The sequence below is a fragment of the Gossypium hirsutum genome, chromosome D07, assembly GCF_007990345.1.
Source record: "Gossypium hirsutum isolate 1008001.06 chromosome D07, Gossypium_hirsutum_v2.1, whole genome shotgun sequence".
Taxonomy (NCBI): domain Eukaryota; kingdom Viridiplantae; phylum Streptophyta; class Magnoliopsida; order Malvales; family Malvaceae; genus Gossypium; species Gossypium hirsutum.
In genome coordinates, this window is record NC_053443.1 from 1798627 (window position 1) to 1826476 (window position 27850).

Below are 27850 nucleotides of genomic sequence, written 5' to 3' on the forward strand. Positions count from 1 at the left end.
TAGAGATTGATATACTCACTTTCCATGCATTTGACCAAAAAATCGTATTGTTGTATATAAGGATACTCTTTAAGACATTGGTAAATAAAATTTGGGTTTTAATTAAAAGTCTCACTAACAATCTCGGTTCATATTTGTCATTTTTGACACAATGCCTAGAACTACTCATAACTCTTCCCTAACCCTTAAATAGGAGGATAATGCATTTCAGCGCACTTGAACTCGCATCCTTTTACATTGACAACAATATTAGGTGCACTTACTAATTCATAATCTGGCATGTACAGAATGAAAACTTCATTCTCGATTTTAGGAGTATTTTTAGGAAAGCCTTTCATTTGCTTCTCTTCGATGGAAGTTTTATTTTTCTAGAATGTATCCTAATTTTTGGTCTAATTCTTCTGATGATGATTGATTCAACCTCTGATAAAAAAGATATACCTTGAATATTTCATCTCTTTAACAAGTTTAATAATGAGCATAACGACCCTATTGTTCCAATAGAGAGAAAAACCTCATACCAATTAAGTCCGACTTCTCTCTCTCTATATATATCTATCATTTTCAATGTTTTATATTTAAAATTTCACCGGCAAATTAGGTGTATATATGCTTCTTTCATTTATATTATATGATAGGATCATAGGATTCAATTATTAAAAACTTAGCAATTATTTCAAGTAATTAAATGAAAGCCATTTCCTTCATAGCTGTGTTTATTTTACTTATTTTTTAAAATTATTTAATTGGGTTTTTTCCCTACCAAATTAATTAAAAAAAAAACACCCTACACCTTGCATTTTATTAGCCATTATCATTGCTTTGCCACCTATATTTGGCTTCTCTTATTTTTTTGGCAGTTTGTAACAACATGTCTATGGACTATACATGCAATATATATATATAATACAATATTAATAAAATTTAAGAGTTTTATCAAACAAATTTAACCATATAAAATATTGCACATTAATTAATATATTTATAAATATCACTTTAATAATTAATCCCTATAAGTGACATTTAATAAATGTATACGACTTGCTTATATCATTATTTGCTCTATTTATTTTAAAAAAGAAAAAGGGAAATTAAATAAAGATTTTTGCACCACCATGCACATGCATGGATCTTTGTCCGACTTTGCAATAATGGAATTAATGCATTAATACATAAATAAATAATGTTTTTGTTCATGTCAGATTCCAGACCATATATGACAGCCTTACATTAATACTACAACAAACTGCATATATAACTATATACATATATTACTCTCTCCCCGACTTATAAATAAGGAAATAATATACTTTAACACACTCGAACCTACGTCGTCCTATATTAGTAACAATGTCCATATCAATCGAGCTGAAACTCAATATATATTATTTCTTCCGAATAATAGTAATCATCGTCCTCCCCCCCGCTCACGTGAACTGCAATAATGGCATATAGTATATGTAGAATTAAATAGCACATTGAATTTATTCTATAAATAATAATCAATTTTTTTTAATTAAGAAGATAAAAAAGTGTTTCATACATTTCCACTATATTTGTCACTTTACGAAAGTAATTAAATAAAATTTAATTGTTCAAGTATGTTTAAAGTCTCAACAAATTATTTACATTCTTATTTCACAAATAAAAACCATACATTCAAGCTATTTAAATATATAATGAAAAACGTGAATTCGAGTTATTGAAAGTGCATTATCCTTTTATTTATGGGTTGAGGAAGGCCTATGAGTAGTTCTAGACATTGTGTCAAAAAAAAAGATATGATCGGAACTTATAATAAAATTGTTCAATATATATAATAGAAAAAAAAGTATAAATCTTGTTAAATCATTTTCCTTTTAATGATCGAAAAATTACAAGTAAAATATTTTTATATGCTTTTAAAAGAATAAAATGGTAATTTTTGTAACCTTTGAAAATATTGTATTTTAAATTAATGACACATCATTTAATTAATTTCATCTCATACAATTAATATTTTTTTCAACGAAAAAAGGAAGAGACCATTTTCTTTTTTTTTTGTCCTTAAAACACGTAAATTAAAACTAAAATTTTTAAACATATTTAAAACATAGGGATGTTTTAAAAATAACATGTAATAAATAAAGAAAGGTATGTTTTGAAATTAATTAATAATAACATACGAAATATATAAGACATTAAAATGAAAAATAATTAGATTAAATTGCAAGTAAAACGAAATTTAAGCATGTAAATGCACCATATTAAGAATACTGAATGTACAACAATCAGTTATCCCGGTGCTATAATCAATCTTTAGTTGGTGTCGAGTTAATTTATGACATCAACTCAATCAACAACTTTATCAATATGTACAACTGATAGAGGTAATAAAGTATGCATAAAATAAATTAAAATAAAATTTAAATTTTATAATCGAGTTGATGCAGTATTGACTTGTGACACTAACTTAATTAAAAACTGAAACAATAAAATATAGCTTATACCATGATACAGAGATTTATACAACTTTGACACAAAAAGAAACTGATAATTTACCATGTGGACAAGAATAAATGTAATCCAACAAGAAAAATGTTACAAAAGGATGTGGGACAAGGAAAAACAGAATAATTAATCCCAACCATAACAATTTTAGGGATGGCTAAAATACGTGATATTTAAGAAATTGGGATGAAATAATTGAGAAAATTGGTCGTGCCATGAGACAACATATGAGGATCCATTATTTTGATTGGGATGAGTCGAGAAACTTGTATGGGCATAGATTATTCGGTGGGAAAGCGGCATTTGGAAGGGGAATCGCACTTTAAAATTTTAAATCCGAAGAAAAATATGTTTAATTATATTTAAATTCATACCCTTTTAATTTCTTTGCTCATTTGGCTATATAGATTTTGGAATGGATGGATTGCTAATTTCATCAAATAATAATTGATGTTGCTTAGGGTTAACGACAAAGAATTCATAATTGATTTTGTTAGGGTTAATAGCAAAGGTTTAAAGCCTTGATACAATATTTGGATTTTGAATTTTGTATATAGGAGAATGTTGAAAATATTTATTAAATTTGATTCGGTTTGACTCTAAATTTAACCTCCATCAAGCATAAACAAATATGTATATATATATATATGTATACATAAGAAAAAATCTATATACAGCCTATGAGACTAGAAGACGAAATCTTAAAATGCTATGATTTTCAAATAATAATAGAAATAACAGTAGATCGTTTTAGAGTTAATGGCAAAGAATTTGGTGTTGTTTAAACGAAGAATTAGTTTTCTGAGCTTTGATTCAGTTTAACTCAAAACTCCATGAAGAATAGAAGAAAACTCAAAGCTCAATGCACCAACCTCTCACTTAAAAATAGTAAAACACATTGCATTTTTAAAGAAATACAAATCTGAACATTAAAGACGACATAATTAAGAGGAATAACTTCTAAACCCTAAATATGAAACATAAAACCAACATAGAAAAAGATTCCCAATTTTACAATATGAAAATCTTTTTCTTTTAAAGGAACAAACCTATCCCCCAATGAGCCATGTTCAAAGGCGGCAAAATTGGCATTAGTTCCATTTTTATAAACACGTGAGATGATTCAATATCAGGACCAGACCAATTTATAGTACAAGGATAAAAGCCCAATGCACCAATTAAGACTCAAAGCTTTAACAGTTTACAATATTACAACTACATTAAAGCCTCTTAAAACATATTGAAAGGATTTAAGTTGCTTTAGAATTCAATATAATGAAGTTATAAAACAAACACCAATGACCCACATTTTCAATCATATACACAAACACAATAACATAAGATTAAATTAAATTAAAAAAAAAACCCTCAAAATTCTGGCCTGTAAGTAGGTTTTAATGCAACAGGCAAAAAAAGAGAACCTACACCATTTTCATTTTTCACCTTTTTCGCTTGCCACCTTTCTTTTGGATCTTCCTTAACTTCATGAATTTAGAAGAGAGTGCAGTTGAGGTACTCTTACCTTCAAGCTTTTTTGTCATTTTCACCACACTTGCCATGCCTTTCCTAGCAGCTGCCCGATGTTCCGGCCTACGGCTCATCATCTTACGATCAAGGGGCCAATATGCGTATGGTTCGAGTTTATCCTTCCTCTTTACATCCCCACCAGCCTTCTTGCTAGCATACTCACTTCCCGTGTATGCCCATCCAGACTCTGATGTTTTCCTTCTCTTCTGGTTGTTTCTTGAAGAGCCAACCGAGAAATGACTTGGCGCTTCACTTCTTCTATCTGAATCCGGGTCTGATGCTGCAACCTTCTTTGGCTTCCTTCCCTCGTTAATTATCAAGCGTCCCTCAGGGTCAAACTCTGGTTCATCGTCGGAATCTTGCTTCCGCTTGAGATTTGAAGACGATCGAAGTGCAGATCTTGTTTTATGCCGATCAAGCAAGTCTAGTGGCTCGTCTTCTAACTGGTCAAGTAAGTCCTCAGGCAAGCTCTTCTCTGCTCTCCGGGTTTTCTTGGACCTAAATCGGAAGTTCTAATTTATCAGCTTAGAAAGCAAAAAAACAGTAACCTAGAGAGTGAGCATATGCTATATACATCAGCTGATATTCTCGATACACTCAAAAAGGTACCGTTTATAGATCATGAGACATTGCATCTCTTTGAAGTTTCAATACCATTTGAATGAGTCAACAACTCAACATGATAGAAAAACAAGGATGTATGGGATGGGATCACATCAAGTCTACTCCACACCATGGAACTAAAAAGTTACATGATTTGATCGCAATTGTGGCCTATTGGTTAGGTGTTCACCTTCTTCAAGGATAGCCTAGGTTCAAATCACATTTGTACCCAAAAAAAATGTAATATGGTTTACTGACCGAAGTGTAGATGCTTTTGATTTCAACTTTGAGGAAGCTTTGTTCTTTTGGCCAGAAGCCATCTCCACATCACTATCATCTGTATCGTCATCACCAAAATCAGAGAATATTTTCGTATGATTCCATCTGCTAAGCCTGCACATTCAAACAAGTATGGAAAATCAAAGGCGTACCGATGAATAAGACTCGGAAAACAGATGAGATTGTACATATTATGGCTATATGAATGATTGTATGGATGCAGTGAAGCAAGGTGAGAAACCTGGAAGTTGTTGCCTTTGACAGATGAGATTTACTTTCCACAGAGCTAACAGCCTGTTTCTTCTCTTTCCTCTCCTTGATCTGTGTTTTAAGAATGATGAGTGACATCCTTCAAAATGAAATCTTCACATATCCACATTTATGTAAATATATCTGAACCAAATGACACTCATCAACAGACCTTTCGTATGTTAGTAAGGAGCTTCATGTGCTCTTCAGGCATCACAGCCTTCACAGCATCGATACCACATTTCCTAACTAGCATTTCCAGAAGAAGCTTAACCTGAAATAAGAAAACACATCCATAAGCCAAAAATATATATGAACATGCAAAAAGGCTAATAATATTGTCATTATGAACAGTTAAATTGTATAAAAACATCTCCTGTAACAATGACCAATACCAATGGTATATGAAGAGGAACACAAACCTTAGCTTTAAAATGATTTTTGGTATCATCTTGCCACTTCAACAAGCCTTCCACCAAGCTGGCCAGGTGTGCTTGCAAGCCTTCAGCTTGTGATTTGGCCACCAACACTTTCAACAAACCTAAATTAGCCTGCATCATAAGCAATCATAGACATAGGTAATGCAATACAAAAGTGCAAAATAAGGAACAGAATCATTAGCAAAAATACATGTGTGTGAGAGAGAACAAACTTTAATAATTTCTCTGTTCTTTCTTTGAAGGAGAAGATATGTGGAAGGAAGCAACTTGTAAGCAGAAGAAACAAGATCAGAGAACTCATAAGCCAACCGAGCCAAGCCTTTCACAGCAGCACTAATCATATGAGGAGTTTCTCCAGCCAAACCTCTAGCAACCATATTAAACAGATGTTCTCTCTGCCCACCGTCATCTTGATCTCCATATTCATGGCCAATTTGGACAAGGACCTCATAAGCTCTATTTCTAGTTTTCTTATTAGCCTGCATAAAAGTAGTATCATACAAAAGAAATCAGAAGGAATATGTAGGAAGAAATTCCAGAACGCTATGAGAGTGCCCCAAACAGAAAATAACATGAGATACTGTAATTTTTACTTCCATAAGGTATTAAAATTAGACATACATAACAAATAGCTATTGACAAAATACCTCTTTCAAAGCAAGGATTATCTCAGTCAGGAAAGAACTAAGAATCTCATGTCTCCTCAGGTTCGGATCCACCTGTACAAAGAAACATAAGTTAATCTTCAAAAAAAAGATTGTTAGAATGATTGATTTAATCATGCAAACATAGTACGCCGCCTAGATGAAAGATTCAAATCAGTTTGTTGTGACCTTTGAGGCATGGGTTATCAGCTCATACAAACAGTCGAGTCTGTGACGTTTGGCAGAAAAGTGCAATGATGGCAATACTTCAATCATAAGTTTAAGCAATTCCTCCAGTTTGGCAGATAGAAATCCTTTTTGGTTCTGACCAGAAAACAAAAAACATATTTATCAAGTGTAAATTGACAGAGTGAGATATACTGGAAATTGGATATGAATTATAAAATATACATCTAAATGCAGAGACAAAAGAAGAATATAACTCAGAAGCATTAGCATGAGGAGATACCCTGAGAATTATTGAAAGAACTTTGTAAGCTTTCTTCTGAATCAAGCCATCCACATCCTGCAGATTAATAATAAAATTGTTATCATAATAACAAACTCTTCAACAAAAATATAAGACTTAACCAAACAAGAGTCGTAATTAATAACACTAGATAGCATGGAATTATAAAACCAACCTGCAATGCAGGTTTTATTGCAATGAATAAGAGATTTAATGCTGGCTCATCTAAACCAGGCAAAAGTGACACTGCCAGGTCAATTAACCGTGCCCTGCAGTTTATATCAACAGGAAAGAATACAATCATTAAGACCATAGAACTGCTGTGCCCGCAAAATATACAAATATTAAGCACTGCAAGTTACCTTTTGAAAAATAATGAGCTTTTAGATGATGAATTATCGACCTGCATATTTGATGCCTCAGCTACCCCAGCCTGTTGCGTGACTTCTAAAAGCCTTTCCATCGTGTTTTTAAATAAGGTTCTGACAACGTTCTTATGTGCTATGGAAGCAAACTCCCCAATCGTGGACTGTAAATGGAGAAAAAAAATCAGTATGAAATTGGGAACACTAACATGCAAGTATCTAAGGCTTCACTTGGTAGTAACGATAAGAAATTTTTACCTAATGGTTAGGTTTATATTCACTTTCCTACTTTATAGCTTAACCACTGGATGAAAACCTTTTCTACCTTCGTACATCCTATCCTCCCAACTAGGCAAATACTTAAGGATAAAAGATGAATGGCAAAACGGGATTGTGCACTTCCTTAATAAGATAGTACAAGTACCTGCAAAGAACCACCCTCATCTACGGTAGATTTCATGAAGATTCCTGACAAAAGTTTCAATAACTGCGGAGCAGATGCAGTTAGCACATTCAAATTTTCCCCAGCGATCTCTGGGGTATAATGAGATATCGCTCGCTGTTTGGCAGGACATATTTCAGCACTGTCCGCATCATCTTTTCCTTCCTTAATTCTCTTATTTTGTTGAATCAGAATCTGCAAACTAGAGCATATTATTCCACGAATATCATGTTCTTCATCAAGGGCACTGCATATTGGCTTTAGAAGATCCTTGAAGCTTTTGGCAGTATCCAAAGGATAATTACAAAAAGACGGCAACAAGGACCACACTGAGTATACAAGAGCATCTGCACTTCTTGATGAGAAAACCTTTCCTTCTAGTCCAAGCTGCCAAAGGTAAGGAGTAATTAAGAACGGTGTAGAAAAAGAAAAGATGAACATACCAACAACAGGAATTTTACCCTCCGAGATCTCTGCTTCATTTCTTCAACCAGACCCAAAAGTGTCTCACAAAAGAAGCCCAAACGTGCACCTACAATATGCTGCTTCAGAATTGGGAACAGCCACACATTTACTTCTGAAAGGTCATTAGCCTGAAAATTCAGCGGCAAAATTCCTAAAAATGTCTCAGGCCCCATTGCACCTAGAGCAGATCCAACACATTCATGTAACTGCAGAAGAACAATCAGTCAAAATATCCACAGGTTAATTCCAAGATTGCAACTTATAAAAAAACCAAAATTGAAACAGGTCAGAAATGAAAAAACCGAAATGGAAACACATATCAATCATGAAACAAAGCAAAATTGAGTATGACAAGATAACTGATGTAGGAGAAATATATACCACATGTATTTTAATTTCCAACTCTTATTGGGCTTTGAATATTTATAGTAAGCACAGTGGTCAACATTGACTACCATTTTATACATCATATGACAAAAGCTAAGTCCAAATAAAGATTCTCAGGCTCAAAGAATACCTGTTTTCTGTAAGGAAAATCTTCATCTGGCAAGCTTTGCATGTCAGCCAAGTTCTTAATAGTTCCCTTCATAAAATATGAAGAGTAATACCCTATAGAATAGAAACAGGTTGAAATTTTACTTCATCTAAAAGAACACACGCTCAATAAAATAGGAATAGAAAAGAAGCAACAAGAGGCACTGCCAATACCTAGTTTATCGAACATGGTTGAAACAACTTGAAATGCCATATCCCACGCCACACTATAATGATAATCAAGTAAGCTCTCAATGATTGCACAAACTTTCTCAATTATAGTTGGCCCTGACTTTCTATCATCAGATTGTGCATGAATAATCTGATCCACTCCCTGTTTGATCAAACCCTCATCAATGCAGCCATCTATCAGCGTCTTGAAAGCCTCCGTAGCAGAAAAAATAGCCTCTTCATGTTCCGACCCCAGAATATCTATCACAATAAAAACCCAACAATCATAATGGAAGATCTTCTCAATTCCTCACTAAAAGTAATTGCTAACTAAAAACTAAAATACCAGACCTTTGAGTGCACTGAACACAATGGGGAGTTTAATCACACAAAGTTTCCTGTTAAGAGACTGCACTTTCATCATTCCAGAACTCAACAAACGAGCATTAAACGTCAGGCTAACTGGAGAAGCTTCACTTGCAGAGACGGATACAGCCAAAAACGATAACAAATCCAGCAATGCCTCAGCCGAAACCTCTATGTTCGGATAAGTACAAACCACATTCAAACTATCAGTTACACGCCTAGTAACAAGAGGTTGCCGAAGTTCCAATAAAGTTTTATAATATTTAAGAATTGTAGTCATGTATTTCATCGACATAAGTGGAAGAGAGTCCTTAAGAGCATCCAAAACATAGAGAACTTCCTGAGCTCCTTTAACCCCTTCACTCGAATTCGCATTTGAACCGCCGGCGAGCAGAAGAAACCTCTCGAATAAGTTTGATATAGCTTCACTCGCAGGTGCCAGCACCGGTGTCCCTCTCAAGCTTTGTAAAACATCACGGATACACAAATGCGATTGCCTTCTCACCTATTTCAAAAATTAATTCGCAAATAATTAAAAATAATCATAATTTGGTTGAAATTCAACTCTATTTTTTTTTTGGATTCAACGAAAGGAAAATAAAAGATATTACCTTAGAGCGGGAATCGGTTAAGTATCCGATTAGAACCCCGTAATTTTGCGATAAATCAGACCAATTAACTTTATCTCCAGCAATCAATAACTGAGCTAAACATTTCAAACCTGACGTCAGCGTGACCTCCGTAACGGAATTCAATCTCAATACCGTCACGACCATTCTCGAAACGAAATCTCCTTTCTTTTTCAAAACGGCGACGGGGATACGGGGGAGAAGGAGAGAGAGGACGGTGGCGAGAGACTGGACGACATGAGGAGGGGAGTCCGGTTCGGAGCCTAGGCGGTCGAGAGAAGAACACGTGGCGCCGAAGTAGGCGATCGGTGAGAGAGGCAGATTTTGTTCCTTCAGTTCTTGAGTCATTGCGCCAACGGTGGCGCAGAGGCGTTGGCTGTCTTCTTGGTCGGATTTCGAGAAGTGGCGGAGTACTGAGTCGCAGAAATCACCGGTGGGCGAGTCCGGGAAGAAGTCCAAGGCTTCCATATCACAGTACCGGCGCCGTTTGCCACAAAGAATAAATTAGGGTTTAAAAGATAGAAAGTAGGGTTTTAAAATATAAGGGTGTGGAAAAGAATAATTTTAGAAATAACTTTTTTTTCTTGTCAAGGGTTCAAAATTTGGGATTAGGCACAAGGTTCTACTTCTAGTTTAGTGTTTGAAATTTAGAGTTTAATGATTTAGAGTTTAAAGTAATAAAATTATTAAAATTATGTGTTAATTATAATAAAATATATTAAAATATAATTAAGTAATTAAAAATAGATCATAAATAATATGGTAGAAAAATATCTATCGAATCATCGATAATTTTTTCTAAAAAGAATTTCATAAAAATATACAGTCTAGGGCTTTTCTTTTAGGCCCTTCATGTTTTTATGGACTAAACCCATTAATGTACTAAAGTGTTTTAATTTCATAATATAATTTCTCAAATTAAATTTCATATGCATAATATATATCCTTTTACGATTATTAATTTATCTCAGGTTTAGTTTACTTTATATTTTTACCCCCGTAATTTTGAGAAAAATTTAAAAGAAATGTTTATTTTTAAAAAAAATTTAAAAATTTAGAACATAAATATATATTTTTTATTTGAATCATCTTTAAATGTCATAATTACATATTCATATGTCAAACACGAATACTTTAAAAAAACAAATAGTTTGAATAATATAAGTTTCACTCACATGATTCATGGATTCGGATTCGATCTATGATTCATCAACATTATTCCCACTAGATTATGATACACTCACGATGTGAGCGAAAAATGTATGTGATAAATTTATTAAAAAAACTTATAAGAAAACTAATATATTGTTTGATAAACTAAAAAATTAAGTGCTGAATAATTAATAATGAATTTTACAAGTATTGAATTTATATTAAAAAGTTGTTTAATGGATTAATAAAATTAAGGATAAATTATTAAAATAACCACTTTTGTTTGTTTCAGGTTATATTTTAGTCACTTAAATTTCAAATGTAACGTTTTAGTCACTTACATTACTAGAGAAATAGTATTGAATGTATTTACCACGAAAATAATATTACATTACAGTTACATACAACTTCTCCGAAAATAAGATAAAAAAAAAAAAGAACACGATAAACATCAATAAGCCAGATAAAATCACAACCGTCCAATTCATCATGATCAACGGTTCAGACCACCACTTTCGTCAAGCCTACGAATCAGATACAAAGCATTACTTGTAACCATAGCCACATTTGTGATCTTCTTCTTCACATCACCTTTCACCTTCCGATCAACCCCTTCGAACCCATCAATACACGTGTCCTCATACGTCAGCGCCGCACTCACCCACGTCCGTGCATTACTCATCTGGAACTCGAACGTTTCGCCTCTCAAATGCTTCAACTCACTCAACGTTTTGCTTAACTCATCCACCGACTCAGCCATTTGTTCCACGCAGTCGCTTAGAGCCGCTCGTTCCCTTTCGCTTTTCCCCGTGAGGCTGGTTTTTAAGTAGGTCGAAGCTTTGAGGGCGCGGGCGAGGCCGACTTTAACGGCGGCTTGGGCTAAGTCGCGTGGGGTGCCGGTGGGGCCAGAGTAGGATGATAGTGTGCGGAGGCAGAGTGAGGGGTAGCTGGCGTTGATGCATGATGAACGGACCAGATCTTGCGGTGCATTGTGATTTGGTGCGGCGGCGGAGTAGAGGAAGGGGGTGAAAAATAGGAGGAAGAAAAGGGTGGTCGCCATTGTTGAGTGCTGTTAACAGTTAAATGAGTGTTTTAGAGTTTCATTTTTGGTGAGTTTTTTGTTGGTGAAGAAAGACTATTATAATGGGAGAGTGAATGTTGGCATAGTGGCATATAATTATAGTTCGTTAAATGACTAAATTATCCTCAACTGTAATTTATTATATAAAATTATTAAATGCTAAATAAACTATATCAATTTATAAATAAAAATAATATAGGAGCTTAGATTAATTATTTATAAATAACTTGAAGGTTTCTATTTTAAATTAATTAAGTTTGGATTAGCATAGACATGATTATGTGTCGGGTCAATGTCAAATATTAGGCTCGTTTTTTAAGTTTGGGTCCGGCTTGACTCAAAAAATGATCTAAAATTTTACCCAAGCTCGACTCAGATAAAAATACTAAACCCAAGCCCGACCCAACCCGCTCGTATTATTTTTTTATATAAAAACAAATTTAAAAAATATAATACATTAAAAACATTAAAATAAATATTTTTTAACAAATTAAAAATACATTAAAATTTTTTTTATTCTTAAATAGCACCAAAAAAATTGCAACTTAGCAAATAAATGCCTCTAAAATAGTAACAAAATTAACAATAAAATAAGAGTTATACAATATCTAAACAATAATAACAAAATAGTAGTAATATAATAACAAAATAGTAACAAATAGCAACAAACTTTTTTTTAGGTAGATTCGGGTTGGTTTGGGCCGGAGCCAAAAGAAGCTTACCCGAAGCCCGGTCCATTTAGAAAATGGGCCTTATTTTTTATCTAAACCCATTTCTTGGATTTATATTTTTGTCCAAACCCTCTCACTTTTCGAACGAATCTTCGGATTTGGACAAGTAACCCGACGCATGATCAGGTCTAAATAAGCATGTAGAATGTTGATATAAAATACATGATTGGATTTAAATCCAGTCCAAACTCCACACATAGACACCTTTAATGTTATTATTTTTATTTTTTGAATAATTTTATTATAAATTTTGATCAGTTTTTTTTCTTGACATAATATTTAAAATTATCCATATTTTCTCCTCAACCCATATATAGAAGAATAATGCGTTTCACCGTATTCGAATTCACGTCCTCTTGTATTAACAATAATACCCATACCGATCAAATAAAAACTAAATTGATTTTTTTTTACCTAGAGTGTATAATAATTGTAATAATGTGGAGAATGAAGGGTAGTGGTGGGAATTGGAGAGTTAATGCACCGCAGTGACAGGCAGCAGACCAATGATAACAACAAATAATTAATTAGAGATCTCACCGTCCCAACATTTCTATTTATTGGCTTTGGATCTCTCTGTTATATCATATTCTCCAATGAACATCAAGGGACAAATAGTTACACACTTTGGACATTGTTTATTCTAGAAACAACACACCAAGTTTTGATGGTTTTAATGATTTCTGTTTCAACAATCTTTGTAAGAAGTTTGATGTTTTTAAGTAATGTTTGGAGTTTAAGTTTTTGTAAATGAAAAATATAGTATAGGGAGAGTTTTGTCTTTTACTTAGAAGTTTGATTTAGCTTGAATTTAAATTTAATTAAGGTATAACGAGACTATTTAATGTGAAAGGATTTTATAAAATAAAATAAAAGTTAAATTTTGCTTTTAGTTCATGTAGAGTGTGTAAGTTGTAGATTTAATTAATGAATTTAATAATTACTGTTTAAGTTGTAATTAAAATTTTAAAATTTGATAAATATAAAACTAAAATGATTAAATTAAATAATATGAACTAAACCCAAAACTTATACGTAGTATAAGAGTAAAAATAAAGATTTCAAATATTCTTAATATAATCCAAAAGAAAATTAATAAAGCCCTTGGTACCAACACCCAAGCATATGACGTTTTCCATGCTGAAACAAGATCATGTGCCATATATATACACACTATTATTTGAAATATTTTTTAGTAATTACAAGTGCTGTAGTTAATTTTATGATCTAAGTATAGTTCTGTTTAGAAAAAATTTTATAACAATTTTGAGTTCAAGATTTAAACTTGATCCAAGAGCTAGGGAAAGAAGTATGTTCCTCTTATTTGTAACTATTTGTTAGTATTATTTAATACTTTAATAATATAATTCTTTAGTTGTTTTTAGACTTAATATGTATTTATTTCTAAATATTAATTAAGGACACGAAACAAGGCTTTCATTAGAAAAACAACATAAAATATATATTCACAAGTATGTATAAATATATACATATATATTAGTTGATTGCATCCAACGGCAACAATGCTTGTGCTTGATATGGCCAAGCACTTGTATAATGTATCATGTTCCAGCCAAAACATGAGAGTTGGCCAATGTCTGGTGTGTACAAATTACCGTGCTGTTTTGGATGGGACATTGAAGATCTAGTTTTGTCCATGTTAATGCCGAGTTGCAAGGTCAATTATAAGTGAACCATGTTGATGCTTTTTTGGTTGGTGATATGAGCTTAATTAGTCGAGCTGGACTCCGAGATAACGAGCGCCTGGAATCTTTCCTATGCTTAAATTAGCAAAGGTGTGATAGTATAAAGGAAGAAGAAAGAGTATTTATACTCTATTTTTGAGTTGCTTGAAGCCTCGTAATCAATGCGTCCATGGGTGCGTACCATTAACTTTGGTGTTTCGATTTAACCAATGATTGTAAGAATTGAACTAAAGGTTACAGTAGTTGAACCTTTGGCTCTTGATTCAATTAATTTAACTCTAATTTTTAATTTAATCAGTCGGATTCGATATTCACATCATAATCTTAGACTTACTGTTTTCTTTGAATTGAAGTTTGCTTTTGTAAATATCTATGTATATACACCAGACTGGAGTGTGGGGATTGGAGTTTGGATCACAGCACAAAATGGGCCCTTTGCCACTAGATTCACAATTGAAGATACCACTTTGTTGAGGGCATAAAAAAAGTTCATGCCCATGGTGGCAGATACGGGTTGTATCAGCTGACACATATTGTCCCAACTTCATATTGATATTAAATAATTTAAATTTTATTCCGATCAAATTTTTATTATGTTCTAGTATTGAATTTTATAATTCTATTATATTTCTATTCGGTTTGAACACGTGACATCACGAGAAGGCACCATAAAAATGTCTAAAAAAGGTCCTTCGCTTCACAACACTTAACTCCTTAGTTGAAGATTACCCGGATGGCCTACCACCTTACAACACCCGATGACCAGTCACCCAGGCACCGCATTTATCAGGTCACTCGCTTTTAGCGGGAACACACTCCATTCCGAGAGGAGACCACCAAGGGACCACTAGGCGTAACAACCTCGCTCAGTCAAGGGAATTTCATAATAATACCATGCATGAGAACAACCCACGAACGACGACCTTGCCACCTACCCAATAGCACGATCACTAATACTTAGATTTGTCGACGATGCGACATCACTGAATACTAGACCTCCCCTCTATAAATACCCTCCAAGACAATGTGAAAGGGGTCTCTTGGCTTTTTAGCAACCCTAAGCACTTTATAACGCTGTCTCCTTTGCTACCTTGTCCTCTTCCTTACTTTTCTTTTCTCTTCATATCTCACCCAATTTCAATGAAATGACCTTCATCACACCACCACCTTCTTCTCCCCGTCTCCCATTTATATCGACAAATTTCATTCCTTCATATGGAAGGGGGATTCGCAATAAAAAGCAAACAAATATTGTATGAAACCTTAACCATAATCCATTCCAGATTTGATTCCTTCACATGGAAAAAGAGAGAGTTAATTGTGATAAAAATGAAAATGATATCGGTGAATAGACCTATTCAATGGTTAAATTATTTATCTAGTTCAGTAGATTCGATTCACCATAATTTAAGTTTACACAAGGTGCATTTAAATGCATGTTGGTCCTAACTTGTATGGAACAATAGTTAAAACTCTTGTTAAATACTCGTTTGACACAGATTCAAACCATGCAACCCTATCCCTTCATCCTATATAAAAAAAACTTAAATTTAATTATAAAAATATATAATATCAACATAAATATATTTTAATTTTTTATATTAAATAAAAAATAAATTTAAATTTTTAGATCCAATAAGTCCAAAAACAAACATAGAAAAAGAGAATATAAAATTTTTAGGTCCATTAATAGAAGTGATCATACATGCATGTCATGAATATGTTCATGTCCCAACTATTTTTTTGCAGAATTCCTTTGTATTTTTTTTTAAAAATATGTATTTTTGCATTTTCATCCTATTATAGTTGGGGCAATATTTTCCTATTTATACACTACTAATAATTTGCTTGATCGTTGGTAAGGATGCAATTTCAATCATAATAATTTTTATTAGTTTTAAAAATATAAAGAAATAATTATATGCATACTTTTTGGTATATATTGAATATATTCATATTATATATGTTTTAATAAAATATTTTATATAATCTCATTAAAAATAACATTGTCATTTGATTTGATTCTCCTGATGGCCCAACTCGAATGTTTGCCTAAAAAGTAAGAGGGTTTAGACAAAAATATAGATTCAAAAAATGAGCTTGGGCAAAAAAATAATGCCATTTAGCAAATGCCTCAGGTAAGCTTTTTTGGCTCGACCCGCCCTAAATTTGAAAAAAAAATTGTTGAGGTTTTGCTGTTATTTCACTATTATATTTCTACTATTTTGTTGTTATTGTTTGGATATTATATAACTCTTGTTTTATTGTTAATTTTGCTACTATTTTAGAGGCATTTTCTTGTTAAGTTGCACATATCTTAGTGTTATTTAAGTATAAAGTATTTTAAAATTTTATTTTCAATTTGTTGAGAAACATTTACTTTAATATTTTTGGTGTATTTAATGTATTATATTTTTTTAAATTTATTTTTATATAAAAAAACAATACAAAAAATTAATACAAGAGGGTCGGACCAAGCTCAAATTTTAGCTTTTTTATTTGGGTTGGATTTGAGTAAAATTTTAGACCCATTTTGAACCGGGCTAAATCCAAACCTACAAAACAAGCCTGAATTTTTTGTTACGGCCTAATTCGACCCATGATCACCTCTAAATTTGACCTATAGATTTTAAAAATATATATTATTAGCATGGAATTATGATCCCTCATTGGTTTTATTATCTAACCATAAAAGATTTAGGGCATATTATAGTTTTTTTTTTTTCCATTTTGCTAGGTCATTGTCAAAAGGGGACATTATGTTTCCTTCAACAATATATATGCAAAAGACAGAAACATACAATTAATAAGGTAAAAAAAAATAGGTGAAGGTTGTATTTAATATTTTTAAAATGAGTACGATAAAATTAAAATTAAAATTAAAATTTTATGTATATATTTAAACAATAATCAAAGTTACATAAATATAATTGTTTATGTATAATTTTGATATTTATCCCTTATTTTTGTATATATTTATAAGTGAACTGACTTGGCAAGTCCCTCTATTATAAGAATTGAATCAAATTAGCCTCTCTATCTTTACATGGATCAAATTTAGTCCTTATCTGTCCAAATTTGAATGAAGTTAATATTTACCGTTCAAAAAATGTTATTTACTGTTACCATAATTAATATTTGAAAGCTTTTTATGGTTTTACAAAAGAATTATTTGGAGTTAAACAGTAAATAAAAATAATAATTTTTATGCTTTTTATTTATAAATGTTAATTCTATTACAATTTAATAATATTTTTTATTTTTTAATAATATAAAGATTAAATTAATAAATTTAATGATAGAGGGTCCAATAAACACCAAACTACCATACAGCAAAGCTTGATCTGCTTATTGCCGTAGATTCTTCATTATCAATTTATCATCCCATAACCTAACAACGTTGCCGTTAATCGCCGTTAAATCCTGATAACGGTACCAACCCCTTTCCCCTTTTCTCACTCTGAAGACTCTTTCCCAACTCTCCCACCACTCCCCGCCGCAACTCCGTCCCCTCACCGTCATTTCGCCGTCGACGTCGTTACTCTCTCCGTCACAGTAAACGCTCAACTTGAACTTCTCTCCTTTAGTTGTCGACACTCTAATATCATCGCAAACTGACGGCGAACCACTGATCGTTCCCGTAACTACTGCTGGAGCCGAAACCAGAGCTGATGGAAAAAGGGTCGGCTTTGGGTCATCTCCGGCACGATCGATTGTGGACGTAGACCACGGTTTCAGGTTGGGTTTGGTAAAGGAACGTGACGAGGAGGCGACGCCGGCGGCTCTGATCCTCCAAAAAGTAATGGCAGCGGTGATAGCGGCGACCCACGTCCATACATTGTTAACAATGGTGAAAACCCCGAAACTTATACAGTTGAATGCTAAAGCTTCGAACCCAGAATCCAACAGCTGTTCCATCTTTCTTGGTTCGGTCCTGTTTTTGTTTGTGGATTGTAATGGAAAATCAATGTCGGGTCTATACATATATAGTGTGTGTGTATATACGTGGTTAGAATATGCCGTTAGTACTTGTATAAAAATTGAGATTTTAAAATTTTCATATTAAATCCTTCTACTTTTTTAAATTTAAAAATTATACCTCACTTTTGTAGTTTCTGATAAAATTTGTCTACTTAGCATATTTATTTTTCGTCAATATATTAAATTCATAAATTTTGACGGAAAATCCTTACGAATTTAATTAATGGATAGGGATTTTTAAATAAAAAGAGATAAACTACACTCAATGTCACTAAATTATTCATAAGTTTACGCTTTATCACTCAACTTCAAAAAGTTATAGAATAATTATTGAACTATTCGAAAGTTTTTATTCAAGTAACTGAGTTATTGAGATTTTTTTAAAGTCCAACTAGTGAGCTTGAAGCGATGATTCTACTGTTGATACGATGGTATAAGGATTAAATCCCATGTTTTTTAAAAGTATATGGACTAACAACAAATTTTAACTTATATATGTCATACGACATGGGTGAGGGGGAGAGAGGGGGGACGTGGCTGTGGGGTGACGGTAAGAGACGTGGCAATAGATAAATGGTCTGTTAAAGAATTCACTGCGTTACGCTTACCTTGCGTGCTTAATTGTAGGATTGGGAGATTAGCTGAATTTCGTGGGTAACTAACTATTTTGTTTAATAGTTTATATTTATATTTTTGGGTTTCTAGAAGCATTTCATGTCTTTAAGTTTTCATGTTATTATTGCTGAAAAAGAAATGAAGGATAGGTAAAAAAAAGAATTAATTTTATTTTTAATTACATTATTCTCAATTAAATTTAAAATTGATCTCGATCGAATTCTTAAATGAAGGACAAAATTCTCTCAAGTATATTTTCTCTATCGACAAAGTTCGAATTTAAAGTCTTGCTTAATAAGCGTCAAATGCTTTATTGCTCGATTCAGTAGGTGCATATAAGTTGAAAAAAAAAAGATAAGCAAAATGAGTTCCATATGATTCCAAGCATGGTTTTTGGAATTGAATCAGTGGTTGAACTAATTAGGTTATCAATTTTCAATTCGATTTCAATTAAATACATTATTCAAAAGTTTCTAAGAAATATAAATAAAAATCATAAAATTTGGTTCAACCAATTCAGATCCAACTGATTCATATCAATTCGTGGGTTAACAAGTTCTCTCCCTTGCTCAAGACTGGTGTACCGTACAAACTAGCCCATCCGGTCCAGTTTCATTTGTTTTATGAAAATTATATAATCAATTAATTATATAAACAATTCTAATCAGAACCAATTATTACAAGCACTTAATTAAATAATTCAACTCAACACGGCGAGATCTCGTTGGCATAATGGTTGAAAGTTGAAAATACAAATGTGTAGAATACAATTACTTACATTCATTCCGTCAAATGGATTAGTATTTGTTACATGATATTTGAGTTTTAAAATTTCCCAAGAGGGTCGCATATTAATTTATTCAATTTTATTTTTTTTAATTTATGAATAAACTATCTAGTTGCTCATCCAACATTTACGGCGTTTTCATTTTGGTCATAAAAAATTTATTGTAATTTCGTTGTTAGAGAAATTTATCATTTTAATAAAAGAAAAATCCTTACAATTTCATCGCCGCCGGAGGAATTTATCATTTTAATCACCTAAACATTAAATATATAACAATTGTTCATTGTGTATGCCACGTCATCAATTTATTTATTTTTACCATTTTTTGATCCGCCACAAATGATCATCTTCTTCCTTAAGCCTTCGTTTTCCCGACCAAACATAAAGATCCACCCTTGCATACATAACCAACTTAATTGACTAACTTATAATAACAACCAATCGTTCGATTTTAATTTAATTAACCTAACCAAATCAACTTAAATTTGACTAATTAAATCGGTTAATCGAATTTCCCCTTTTATTTGAAATAAACTAAAATAATATATATCATAAAATATAATAGACTTGATAATCAGCCAATTTAATCATTTAACCCTACTTTTATCTAGTTAAACTAGTATAATTGATCTAACCAATATCGAATAAATCAAAATTTTCAATTAAATCGATTTTAATCGACTTTTACTCACTTAACGTATGCCACACTCTCAACTTTACTTATAAAATCTAAACCCACCAATATTGTACCCCAAATGTTATTTCTTTGTAAAATGACTTATTTTTGAGATTTTTAATTTAAATTAAATTCATTTCTGAATTTTAAAATTTGATTTTAGGCCTCAGTTCTACTTTAGGATTTAAAAAATATATTTTTATTTTCTCAAACTATCAAAACACATTTAGCAATACTAATTCTTAAAAAAATAAAGATTAAAATTTTGAAAACAATATTATTAAAAGGGATAATTACGAACCTTGAATATGAACTATAAAACAAAAAAATAAATAAATAAATAAAGAAGATAAATCTCCAACATGGTGGGACTATTATCATGATCATCGTCAAAGTATGCTGTTATTTTCTCAGAAAACTGCAACGATAACTGAACTTTTATCATCAACATTGTTCTCAACAAAAAATGAAAAAAAAATTAATAGAAAATGTTTATATCTCAATGCTATTAGATTTTATATTTACAGTTACTCAGAACTCAATTCGAATCTCTAAGTACATATAATATATTTATATTCAAATATATATTATATCTAAGGACACAAATATTTTAGAAAAAAAAACGAATTATCCTATTAACATAGAGTATAGTTATGAATACCATGTATGTGTGTATATATTTATTTATATATATCAGCTATATTTCTTTGAATATATATAGTTACAAAAAAACGAATAATAGGTTGACTGGCATCTATTTACTCCATTAATGGAATTAGATAACGCCTCAAAAATATTCCTTGTGGAATTCAAATCTCGTTGACGTCAGGTGACTCAATTCCACTGACAGTTTCTTCAATTCTTTTGCCAACACTGGCATTCCACAGTAGAACACACCTGTAGTTTTTAACCATTACAATTTTTGTTAATCACCCCATTTCTCGAAAATCCATTCCGATCGATTCAAAATCAAATTTTAATCATAAATAGTAAATAGTTTTCTAACATGTTCAACCCTAACTCGAAAGGACTACAAGTAAAAGGCTACAAGTAAATTGAAATTACTTATACTTGAAATCAGGGTGAAGCTAGAAAATTATTTTAAGGGCTAAAGATGAATCATAAATTCCGGTAGGTTAAAGAGTAATTTTATTATTATACTAACTTGTAATTTCATAAATTTTGAAGGGGTCAAAAGGAAAATTTATCATTTTTGTGGCCAAGTGCTAAGACCATTATTTGCCCTTGTCTACGTCCTAACTCGAAGTGATTAGAATTCGAAATGATCTAACCTAAAAGACTAACTCTCACCCCGGAGGGAATGAGTAGACGAGAGCCTTGGCCACTAAAATGAGAAATTGTTGCTTTAGACCCAAAATTCATAAAATTTTAAATTAATATATTGTATAATTATTATTAGGTCCCTAAAGTGTTAAAATTTCGATTTAATCCTTTTCAAAATCAATATGAGCCAATACAAAAGTGAAGTTGCTTTTTAACTCTCGTACAAACATATAGATTAGGTTGAACTCATTAAATTTTTTTTTAACTTTACCCCTATCTCAAGCTTGAATGACATAAACTTAAAATTACTCCAACCCAAATTAATCCATATCAAAAGCTAGTCATATAAGCATGTTCTTGATTGAAATCAAAAGTCTTCAATCTTCTTTTCTTTCTTTCTTTTGATTCTAAGCTATTAATTCGATTAAACATGACAGCTGTGAGTTAAGCTGAAAAGTCGTAAGCATATATATATTCTTCATAAATTGGTTGCGTACAGCCTTTTGATGGCTTTATTTTTTAATGTTCACGTAGTAGGTTGAAATGAATGGGAGCCAATTATGAGCAGTCTCGTTGGCAGAATCTAAATCTCATTTCTCACTTTCAGATCCTTTTTAAAATATATATATGCCTCTTTGATTAATAATTTAATACTTTTTTTTATTTGGTTAGAAATGTATTTACCTACTGTGGCATGAGGATGTTTTGAAGCTATTTTTCTGAAGACTTCTTTCCAGTTGGGCCTTGCAAAATGAGTCCTTACCTGTGAAGCAAATCATTAAATATCCAAAAGGGTTAGAAAAAAACAATACTAATGGGATTTTTAAATGGCTGTTTGGTAGGTGAGAAAAGGATATGCTAAGAAAATTTTTTATATAGATGTTGACAATGAAGAGAATGACATGCTCTGCACATTTTCAGTCATCTACTCTCTTAATTACTAAAATCCATATTATATGAAGATTTCACATGATCTAACAACTGATAACATTAAATAAATGGTAATGGAAAATGACTTTTTTGGGAGTATGTTTATGATGTTTATCATTTTTTTAAGTTATCTAGGTAATGAGAACAGAAAAATCTTACTCTGGTTCCTGATAAGATGTCAACACCATGTTTAGCATGATTTAAAGCTTGGACCATTGTTATCAAGGTTGATCTTGCATCTCCTTCTTCATAAACACTTGTAAGGTAGTTGTGCAGCTCAATTTGACCCTGTTTTTCAAAGATTAAAAATAACAAGGATTAGGTCATTTATTTACTATTGGAAGCTTATTCAAATAATGGCAGATTATTTACTTTGTGATCCATTTCTGCAACTTCATCCATTACTCCTTTAAACCATTCAAAGGAACCTGATTCCCTTGTGACCCAATAGAAGTAAGCATTTCGAGTCCTCGGAGGTGACTTCTTTTTTCCGCCGATAGTCAAACTTGAATTCGCGGTGTAATTCGAAGATGCAAGACTGTTCCAACTATCATCTGATCTACTCATTTCTGTGGCTAAATCCTATACCATCAAATTCCCATTATGAAATGAAAAGTAAATGATTATAAAATTTATGCTGAAAATCGTCTTTTAGCAAGTGGCTTGAATGTATATACCATTTGATCTTCTGGTCTTGAATTGTTTAATAGATCTCTAAGGATGCTTATAAAAGGGGTAGCTCCAATTCCTAGTCCCACAAGGAGTAGAACATCATAGTTCCTGTAGTCTTGTGCTGGAGCCCCATATGGACCGTCGACGAGTAACTTAGGTTGGCTGCACCGATGAAGCATATTGCGTTAAATACTTGCCGGTTCCGTAGTGTAATTTGAATATAAGAAGTATATATTCTTACCAGTTATTATCAATGTATCCAGGGCCACCGAATCTCGCTCGGCCTATAACGAACGGTGAGTCGTTAACTTCGGTGAAAACTCGTTTAAGTTCCTTAGTCCAGTCTCCAACTGTTCTGATATGAACACTAAGATACTCATCTCCTGGTGCTGAAGTTATAGAAAATGGGTGCCTGCAAAAAAAAAAAAAACAAATGATGTTCCAAAACACAAGACACCCTAAATCGTAAACCCTAAACCCCAAAATCATACTTACCATTCAAATGGGGAGATTGATGGGCACTGAAGAAATATGTACTGCCCACTTTTGTACTTGAATCCTTGCGGTTTCGACATAACCATGCTGAAGACATCTCCTGGTAGTACAGAGACCTGTGCATTGAGCTCAAATGATTAAGAGTTTAGCTAAACAATAGAAGAGTAAAGAGAAGAATTTGATAAAATTACCTTGAATATCTTTACTGAATAATGTTCTGCTCTACATGCTCTTACAGTACGTTCTCCCATGTAAAGCAGCAATGGAACAGCTATGTACATCCATGTCTGCAAACACAAACATAATTAGTACGTAGCAAGTTGGTATGTTACTCTTTGTCATTGTCTGAAAATTTGGAGTTCTTACCGATCTCTGGTACCACTGGTGAGACAAATACAAGAATGTTCCATGGATAACCAGCAAAATGTAGACAAGGCCAAGAAGATGATGAGAATACCAGAAAGCATTGAAGCCTGTCAATCTATTGAAGGGTGCAGGGAATCTCAAGATGTTTCTTCGGAAGTGACTTGTTGCTAATATAAACGCAATGGCCATGAAAACCACCATAGCTATCCCCGTAATGCCTAGAATACCGATCAAAAGTTCCAGATATGTCGGTCGTTTGCCGTGACTAAAATCAGATGCTATGAGAGCAAATTTCTCAGGTGGAGCATTAGTTAAACGGATGAAATCACATGCCAAATGACTTCCACCATGAACCAACACTCCAATAGCTATTGCACATGCAATTGTCTGTAAATTAAGGGAGTAAAATCATTGAGGTTTACATTTTTGCAAACTCCATTTAAATAAAAGCCCTTTGTTTTTTGTTCTTACCTTGTGAAAATTAATGCTGTCATCAAAAGGTACAAAGGATCTTGCTTTAGTGGAACGAAGCCAAGTCAATGTGTTGCGACAAACCGGTAAAAGAATCAAAGCCATGTTGAGCTTGAGTGTCTCGGCAGACCCTTTGGCAGTACATAAGCAATACCCCATAACTTGAAATGCTGCCATGTTTTTGTATTGAATGAATTTCCAAACAAAAAGGGTAGCCATTGCCATAATCCAAAGCAACAAAACCCATCCCCTTCGCCAGTTTTCTAGTAGCAAGCACCGGAGTTTAAAGCACATTCTTCGGAACATGCTTTTGGGTCTAACGGAACTTAAGTTTTGACTCCAACCAACACTTGCTGTGCTAAGTGGTCTACTGTAGTTCATGTATGTATCCCTTTGCAGGAGTAACGTTTCCAATTGCCATAACTGAAATCAACCCAAATTGACATACAACATCCTATTTAATTCCCCCAAATAATTTTTGGGTTAAAATTTGATTTTGGTCCCTTTACTATTCTCAAATTTAAGATTTAATTCTTATATTTTGATTTATCATAATTTAATCTCTCTAATTATATAATATAATTAGTTAATCCAGGTAGTTTAGACTGCAACTATTCCAGCTACAATGCTGGTATGAACTTTTTCATAAAAACATCTCTTTCAACTCATAAAAAAAAAATCTATCTCACTATTTTAACCGGAATAGTTAATGATGCTTAACTGTTTGGACTAACTAATAATATTATATAAAATAATGTCAAATTAAAATATAGGGATTAAATTCTAAATTTGAGCATATTAGAAGGACCAAAATCATAATTTGACTTTTTTTTTAAAACAAGCAAAGCAATTTACCTCAATGTACCCAAAATTCTCAGGATCCAATTCTTCCATGATTAGTGATGCATACTCTTCAGCTTGTTCTTTTAGCTTGGAAAGCTTGTTGGCTGAAGCACTAAGCATTATAAGCTGCATTTTAAATATATATATATATATATATATATAATTTAAAAAAATCAGCAACAATAAAAAAGATAAATGACATTGCAATATTTAAGCCAAACTTGAAAGTAATTGCATTTTGGGCATTTTTACACAACTCCTAATTATTTGGTATATTTTTTATAATTCTACAATGGATAAAAATTACCATAAATATTGACTAATATTTAAAGAATAGAAAAAATAAATAAATGAGCAGACAATCATCTATAACTAATAATCATTTTATTACCTCTTGTACTTCTTCCCTTGTGACTCTTCCATCTTCATTGCTATCAGCCCTGCAAATTTATTTTCATCAAAATATAATTATGAAAGAGCAAAGTAAAAAAAAAAAAAAAATTAAAATAAACGCAGCATTTTAACTCTTGTCGAGTTCCCACAAAACATAGACCATAAAGCAACCTCGTCCAACTGGGCCATAAGCCGTCAGCTTTTTTATTCAGTGGGCAAGAAATCAAGTGCTTCACGTAACAACTTAAAATTACTGCTCTCAACCAATCAATTCAAAGATCAAAATCGTTTTTTGCCGATCAAAACTTTCGATCATCAGCGTTGTTTTTAGCGGCAAAAGATCGTTTAAAAAAAAGATAAAATAAAGAGAGAAAAAAAAACTAACATGTCGAAGAAAATCTGAAGACGCGCGTCGAAACTCTGATCTGAAATCTGTAACCAGAAATCATGAAGCTCCTCTTTTGTTATTTTCTCGATTCTTTGTCGTCTTCGTCTTGCTAATGCATCGAATATGCCTACTGCGAATTCCTTTGAATCCACCATACCTATGAAAAAAGAAAAAGAATTATTTTCTTCGTTGTCAAACAGAGTATTGGATGACAGAAGAAAATGAAGATTTTCTTAGTTGCCAAACAGAGTATCGGGGACTTGATAGTACGGACCTATACATTCTCCGAAATCTTCTCTAGCAAGCAAACCGTCTTTGGCTAACGACTCGAACCTCGACTCAACTCGTTTCCACATCTCCACCGCGTCATTTTCGCCGGTGTTTTTACTGATGAACCTCAGCCCTTTCAAAGCTCGTTCGGCGCTGGATTTCGTTCGTTGAAGCTTGGCTTTGATTCTCCTCTCATCGCGAGCCGTAATCCGACGGTCTTGAATCTGATCAACCTCCGCCGCCGAAGATGAAGCTCTCGATGACGATCCCGATTTCAACCACGCGAACTTCCTCCGGATCCTCGACGTCGCCGATAAGCTTCTCGCTAAAATCCCCGACGAACCGTTAACGGAACCACCTTCCTTTTCTTCTGCACCAACCTGTTGTGGAGTCGTACTCGGCGTTACGCTGCAAAACACAATGGAATCATTCTCGAGCTCAAGCGTAACTTCAACTAAGTCTTGCTGGTTATTCCTCTGTAAACCGCTGAGAAAAATAGGCAACATTGCTCCACCAACTCCATATTCATCTCCTGCAAGATCATCAAAGTCTTCCGGCAATTCAAATGAACGGCTATAATTAGAAAGCTTGGAACTACTCCCTCCGAACGAATGAAACGACGCCGGCGACTTCATTAATCAAAGGTACGTTCTCTTTCTTCTGAATTAAATTAAAATTGCTTTATTTTTTTTCTTCTGATTTTCTTTTATGGAGAAAAAAAAATTATTAATACAAAACAACAACAACAACAACAGAAACACTTCTCAACCGATCAGTTAACACGATTTCAACGCTTTTGGGGAGATTAATCGTGTGCTTATTGCAGAGTAGTTGAGGTTTTGCCAAACAAATTTTTTGAACAAAAAGTTATTCCCTCATTAATATGACAAATAATTAAAAAAAATTTAATTATATTTACTAGTCGGGTAGTGAGGAAGGAGAAGAAAAGAGACTTGGGTATATAATAACAAAGCGAAACGTAAACAAATAAAAATGAGTTCTATTTTTTATATTTAATTTTAATTTTAATTTTCTTTTCTTTTAAGGTGATGAGAGGTCAATGTGGAAGGTGAGAGTTTGGAATATATTTGGCTATTATTTTATGATCCAATTCTACCCTGTTTTTAGGAAGCGGCGGTCTGGGTTTTTTAAATGTTTTTCTGGTTACTATTATTTTAGTTTATGGGTTTGTGATTTTGGTTTCGCTTAATTATATTGGATTAAATTTAAATCGAGTCGGACATATAACGATTTGTAGAATTTTTTGAATTATTATTGTTTAAATTGGATTAGATTGATCAGTTGGATTAAGATACTATTTTAAATAGAAGGATTA

General features: G+C 32.7%; 4 protein-coding genes across 4 annotated transcripts; all 4 read right to left on the reverse strand.

Moving 5' to 3' along the window:
* Positions 1-3668: 3668 nt before the first annotated feature.
* Positions 3669-10291, reverse strand: LOC107944797 (RRP12-like protein). Its single transcript, XM_041096999.1, has 17 exons — positions 9656-10291; positions 9030-9549; positions 8682-8939; positions 8491-8582; positions 7970-8179; positions 7491-7895; positions 7064-7230; positions 6877-6970; positions 6702-6758; positions 6422-6556; positions 6236-6307; positions 5801-6067; positions 5571-5699; positions 5321-5422; positions 5141-5220; positions 4879-5013; positions 3669-4515 (listed from the first exon to the last, which is right to left on the reverse strand). The coding sequence occupies exons 1-17, from the start codon at positions 10139-10141 to the stop codon at positions 3930-3932; spliced, it is 3795 nt and encodes a 1264-aa protein (XP_040952933.1). The 5' UTR covers positions 10142-10291; the 3' UTR covers positions 3669-3929.
* Positions 10292-11167: 876 nt separating this feature from the next.
* Positions 11168-11991, reverse strand: LOC121219226 (pectinesterase inhibitor 3). The gene has a single exon (XM_041097000.1). The coding sequence runs from the start codon at positions 11883-11885 to the stop codon at positions 11319-11321; it is 567 nt and encodes a 188-aa protein (XP_040952934.1). The 5' UTR covers positions 11886-11991; the 3' UTR covers positions 11168-11318.
* Positions 11992-17691: 5700 nt separating this feature from the next.
* On the reverse strand, positions 17692-18261 carry LOC121219471 (uncharacterized). The gene has a single exon (XM_041097719.1). It carries the CDS (start codon positions 18259-18261, stop codon positions 17692-17694), a length of 570 nt encoding a protein of 189 aa, XP_040953653.1.
* A 2608-nt stretch (positions 18262-20869) lies between these two features.
* On the reverse strand, positions 20870-27404 carry LOC107942369 (respiratory burst oxidase homolog protein E). The gene is made up of 14 exons (XM_016876024.2): positions 26519-27404; positions 26242-26401; positions 25855-25903; positions 25476-25589; positions 24621-25043; positions 24150-24536; positions 23975-24070; positions 23784-23899; positions 23530-23700; positions 23294-23450; positions 22989-23198; positions 22776-22904; positions 22371-22449; positions 20870-21299 (listed from the first exon to the last, which is right to left on the reverse strand). The coding sequence occupies exons 1-14, from the start codon at positions 27147-27149 to the stop codon at positions 21190-21192; spliced, it is 2832 nt and encodes a 943-aa protein (XP_016731513.2). The 5' UTR covers positions 27150-27404; the 3' UTR covers positions 20870-21189.
* Between the last annotated feature and the right edge of the window lie 446 nt (positions 27405-27850).

Coding starts and splice junctions, on each gene's coding strand:
- LOC107944797 (XM_041096999.1), bottom strand. CDS start 10,141: ATGGAAGCCTTGGACTTCTTCCCGGACTCGCCCACCGGTGATTTCTGC. Junction 8,180..8,490: donor ATTTTCCTTACAGAAAACAG/GTATTCTTTGAG, acceptor GTTCTTCTGCAG/TTACATGAATGTGTTGGATC. Junction 6,557..6,701: donor TTCTTTCAATAATTCTCAGG/GTATCTCCTCAT, acceptor TTTTCTGGTCAG/AACCAAAAAGGATTTCTATC.
- LOC121219226 (XM_041097000.1), bottom strand. CDS start 11,885: ATGGCGACCACCCTTTTCTTCCTCCTATTTTTCACCCCCTTCCTCTAC.
- LOC121219471 (XM_041097719.1), bottom strand. CDS start 18,261: ATGGAACAGCTGTTGGATTCTGGGTTCGAAGCTTTAGCATTCAACTGT.
- LOC107942369 (XM_016876024.2), bottom strand. CDS start 27,149: ATGAAGTCGCCGGCGTCGTTTCATTCGTTCGGAGGGAGTAGTTCCAAG. Junction 24,071..24,149: donor ACCAGTGGTACCAGAGATCG/GTAAGAACTCCA, acceptor TTGTGTTTGCAG/ACATGGATGTACATAGCTGT. Junction 22,450..22,775: donor ACATCTTATCAGGAACCAGA/GTAAGATTTTTC, acceptor TTTGCTTCACAG/GTAAGGACTCATTTTGCAAG.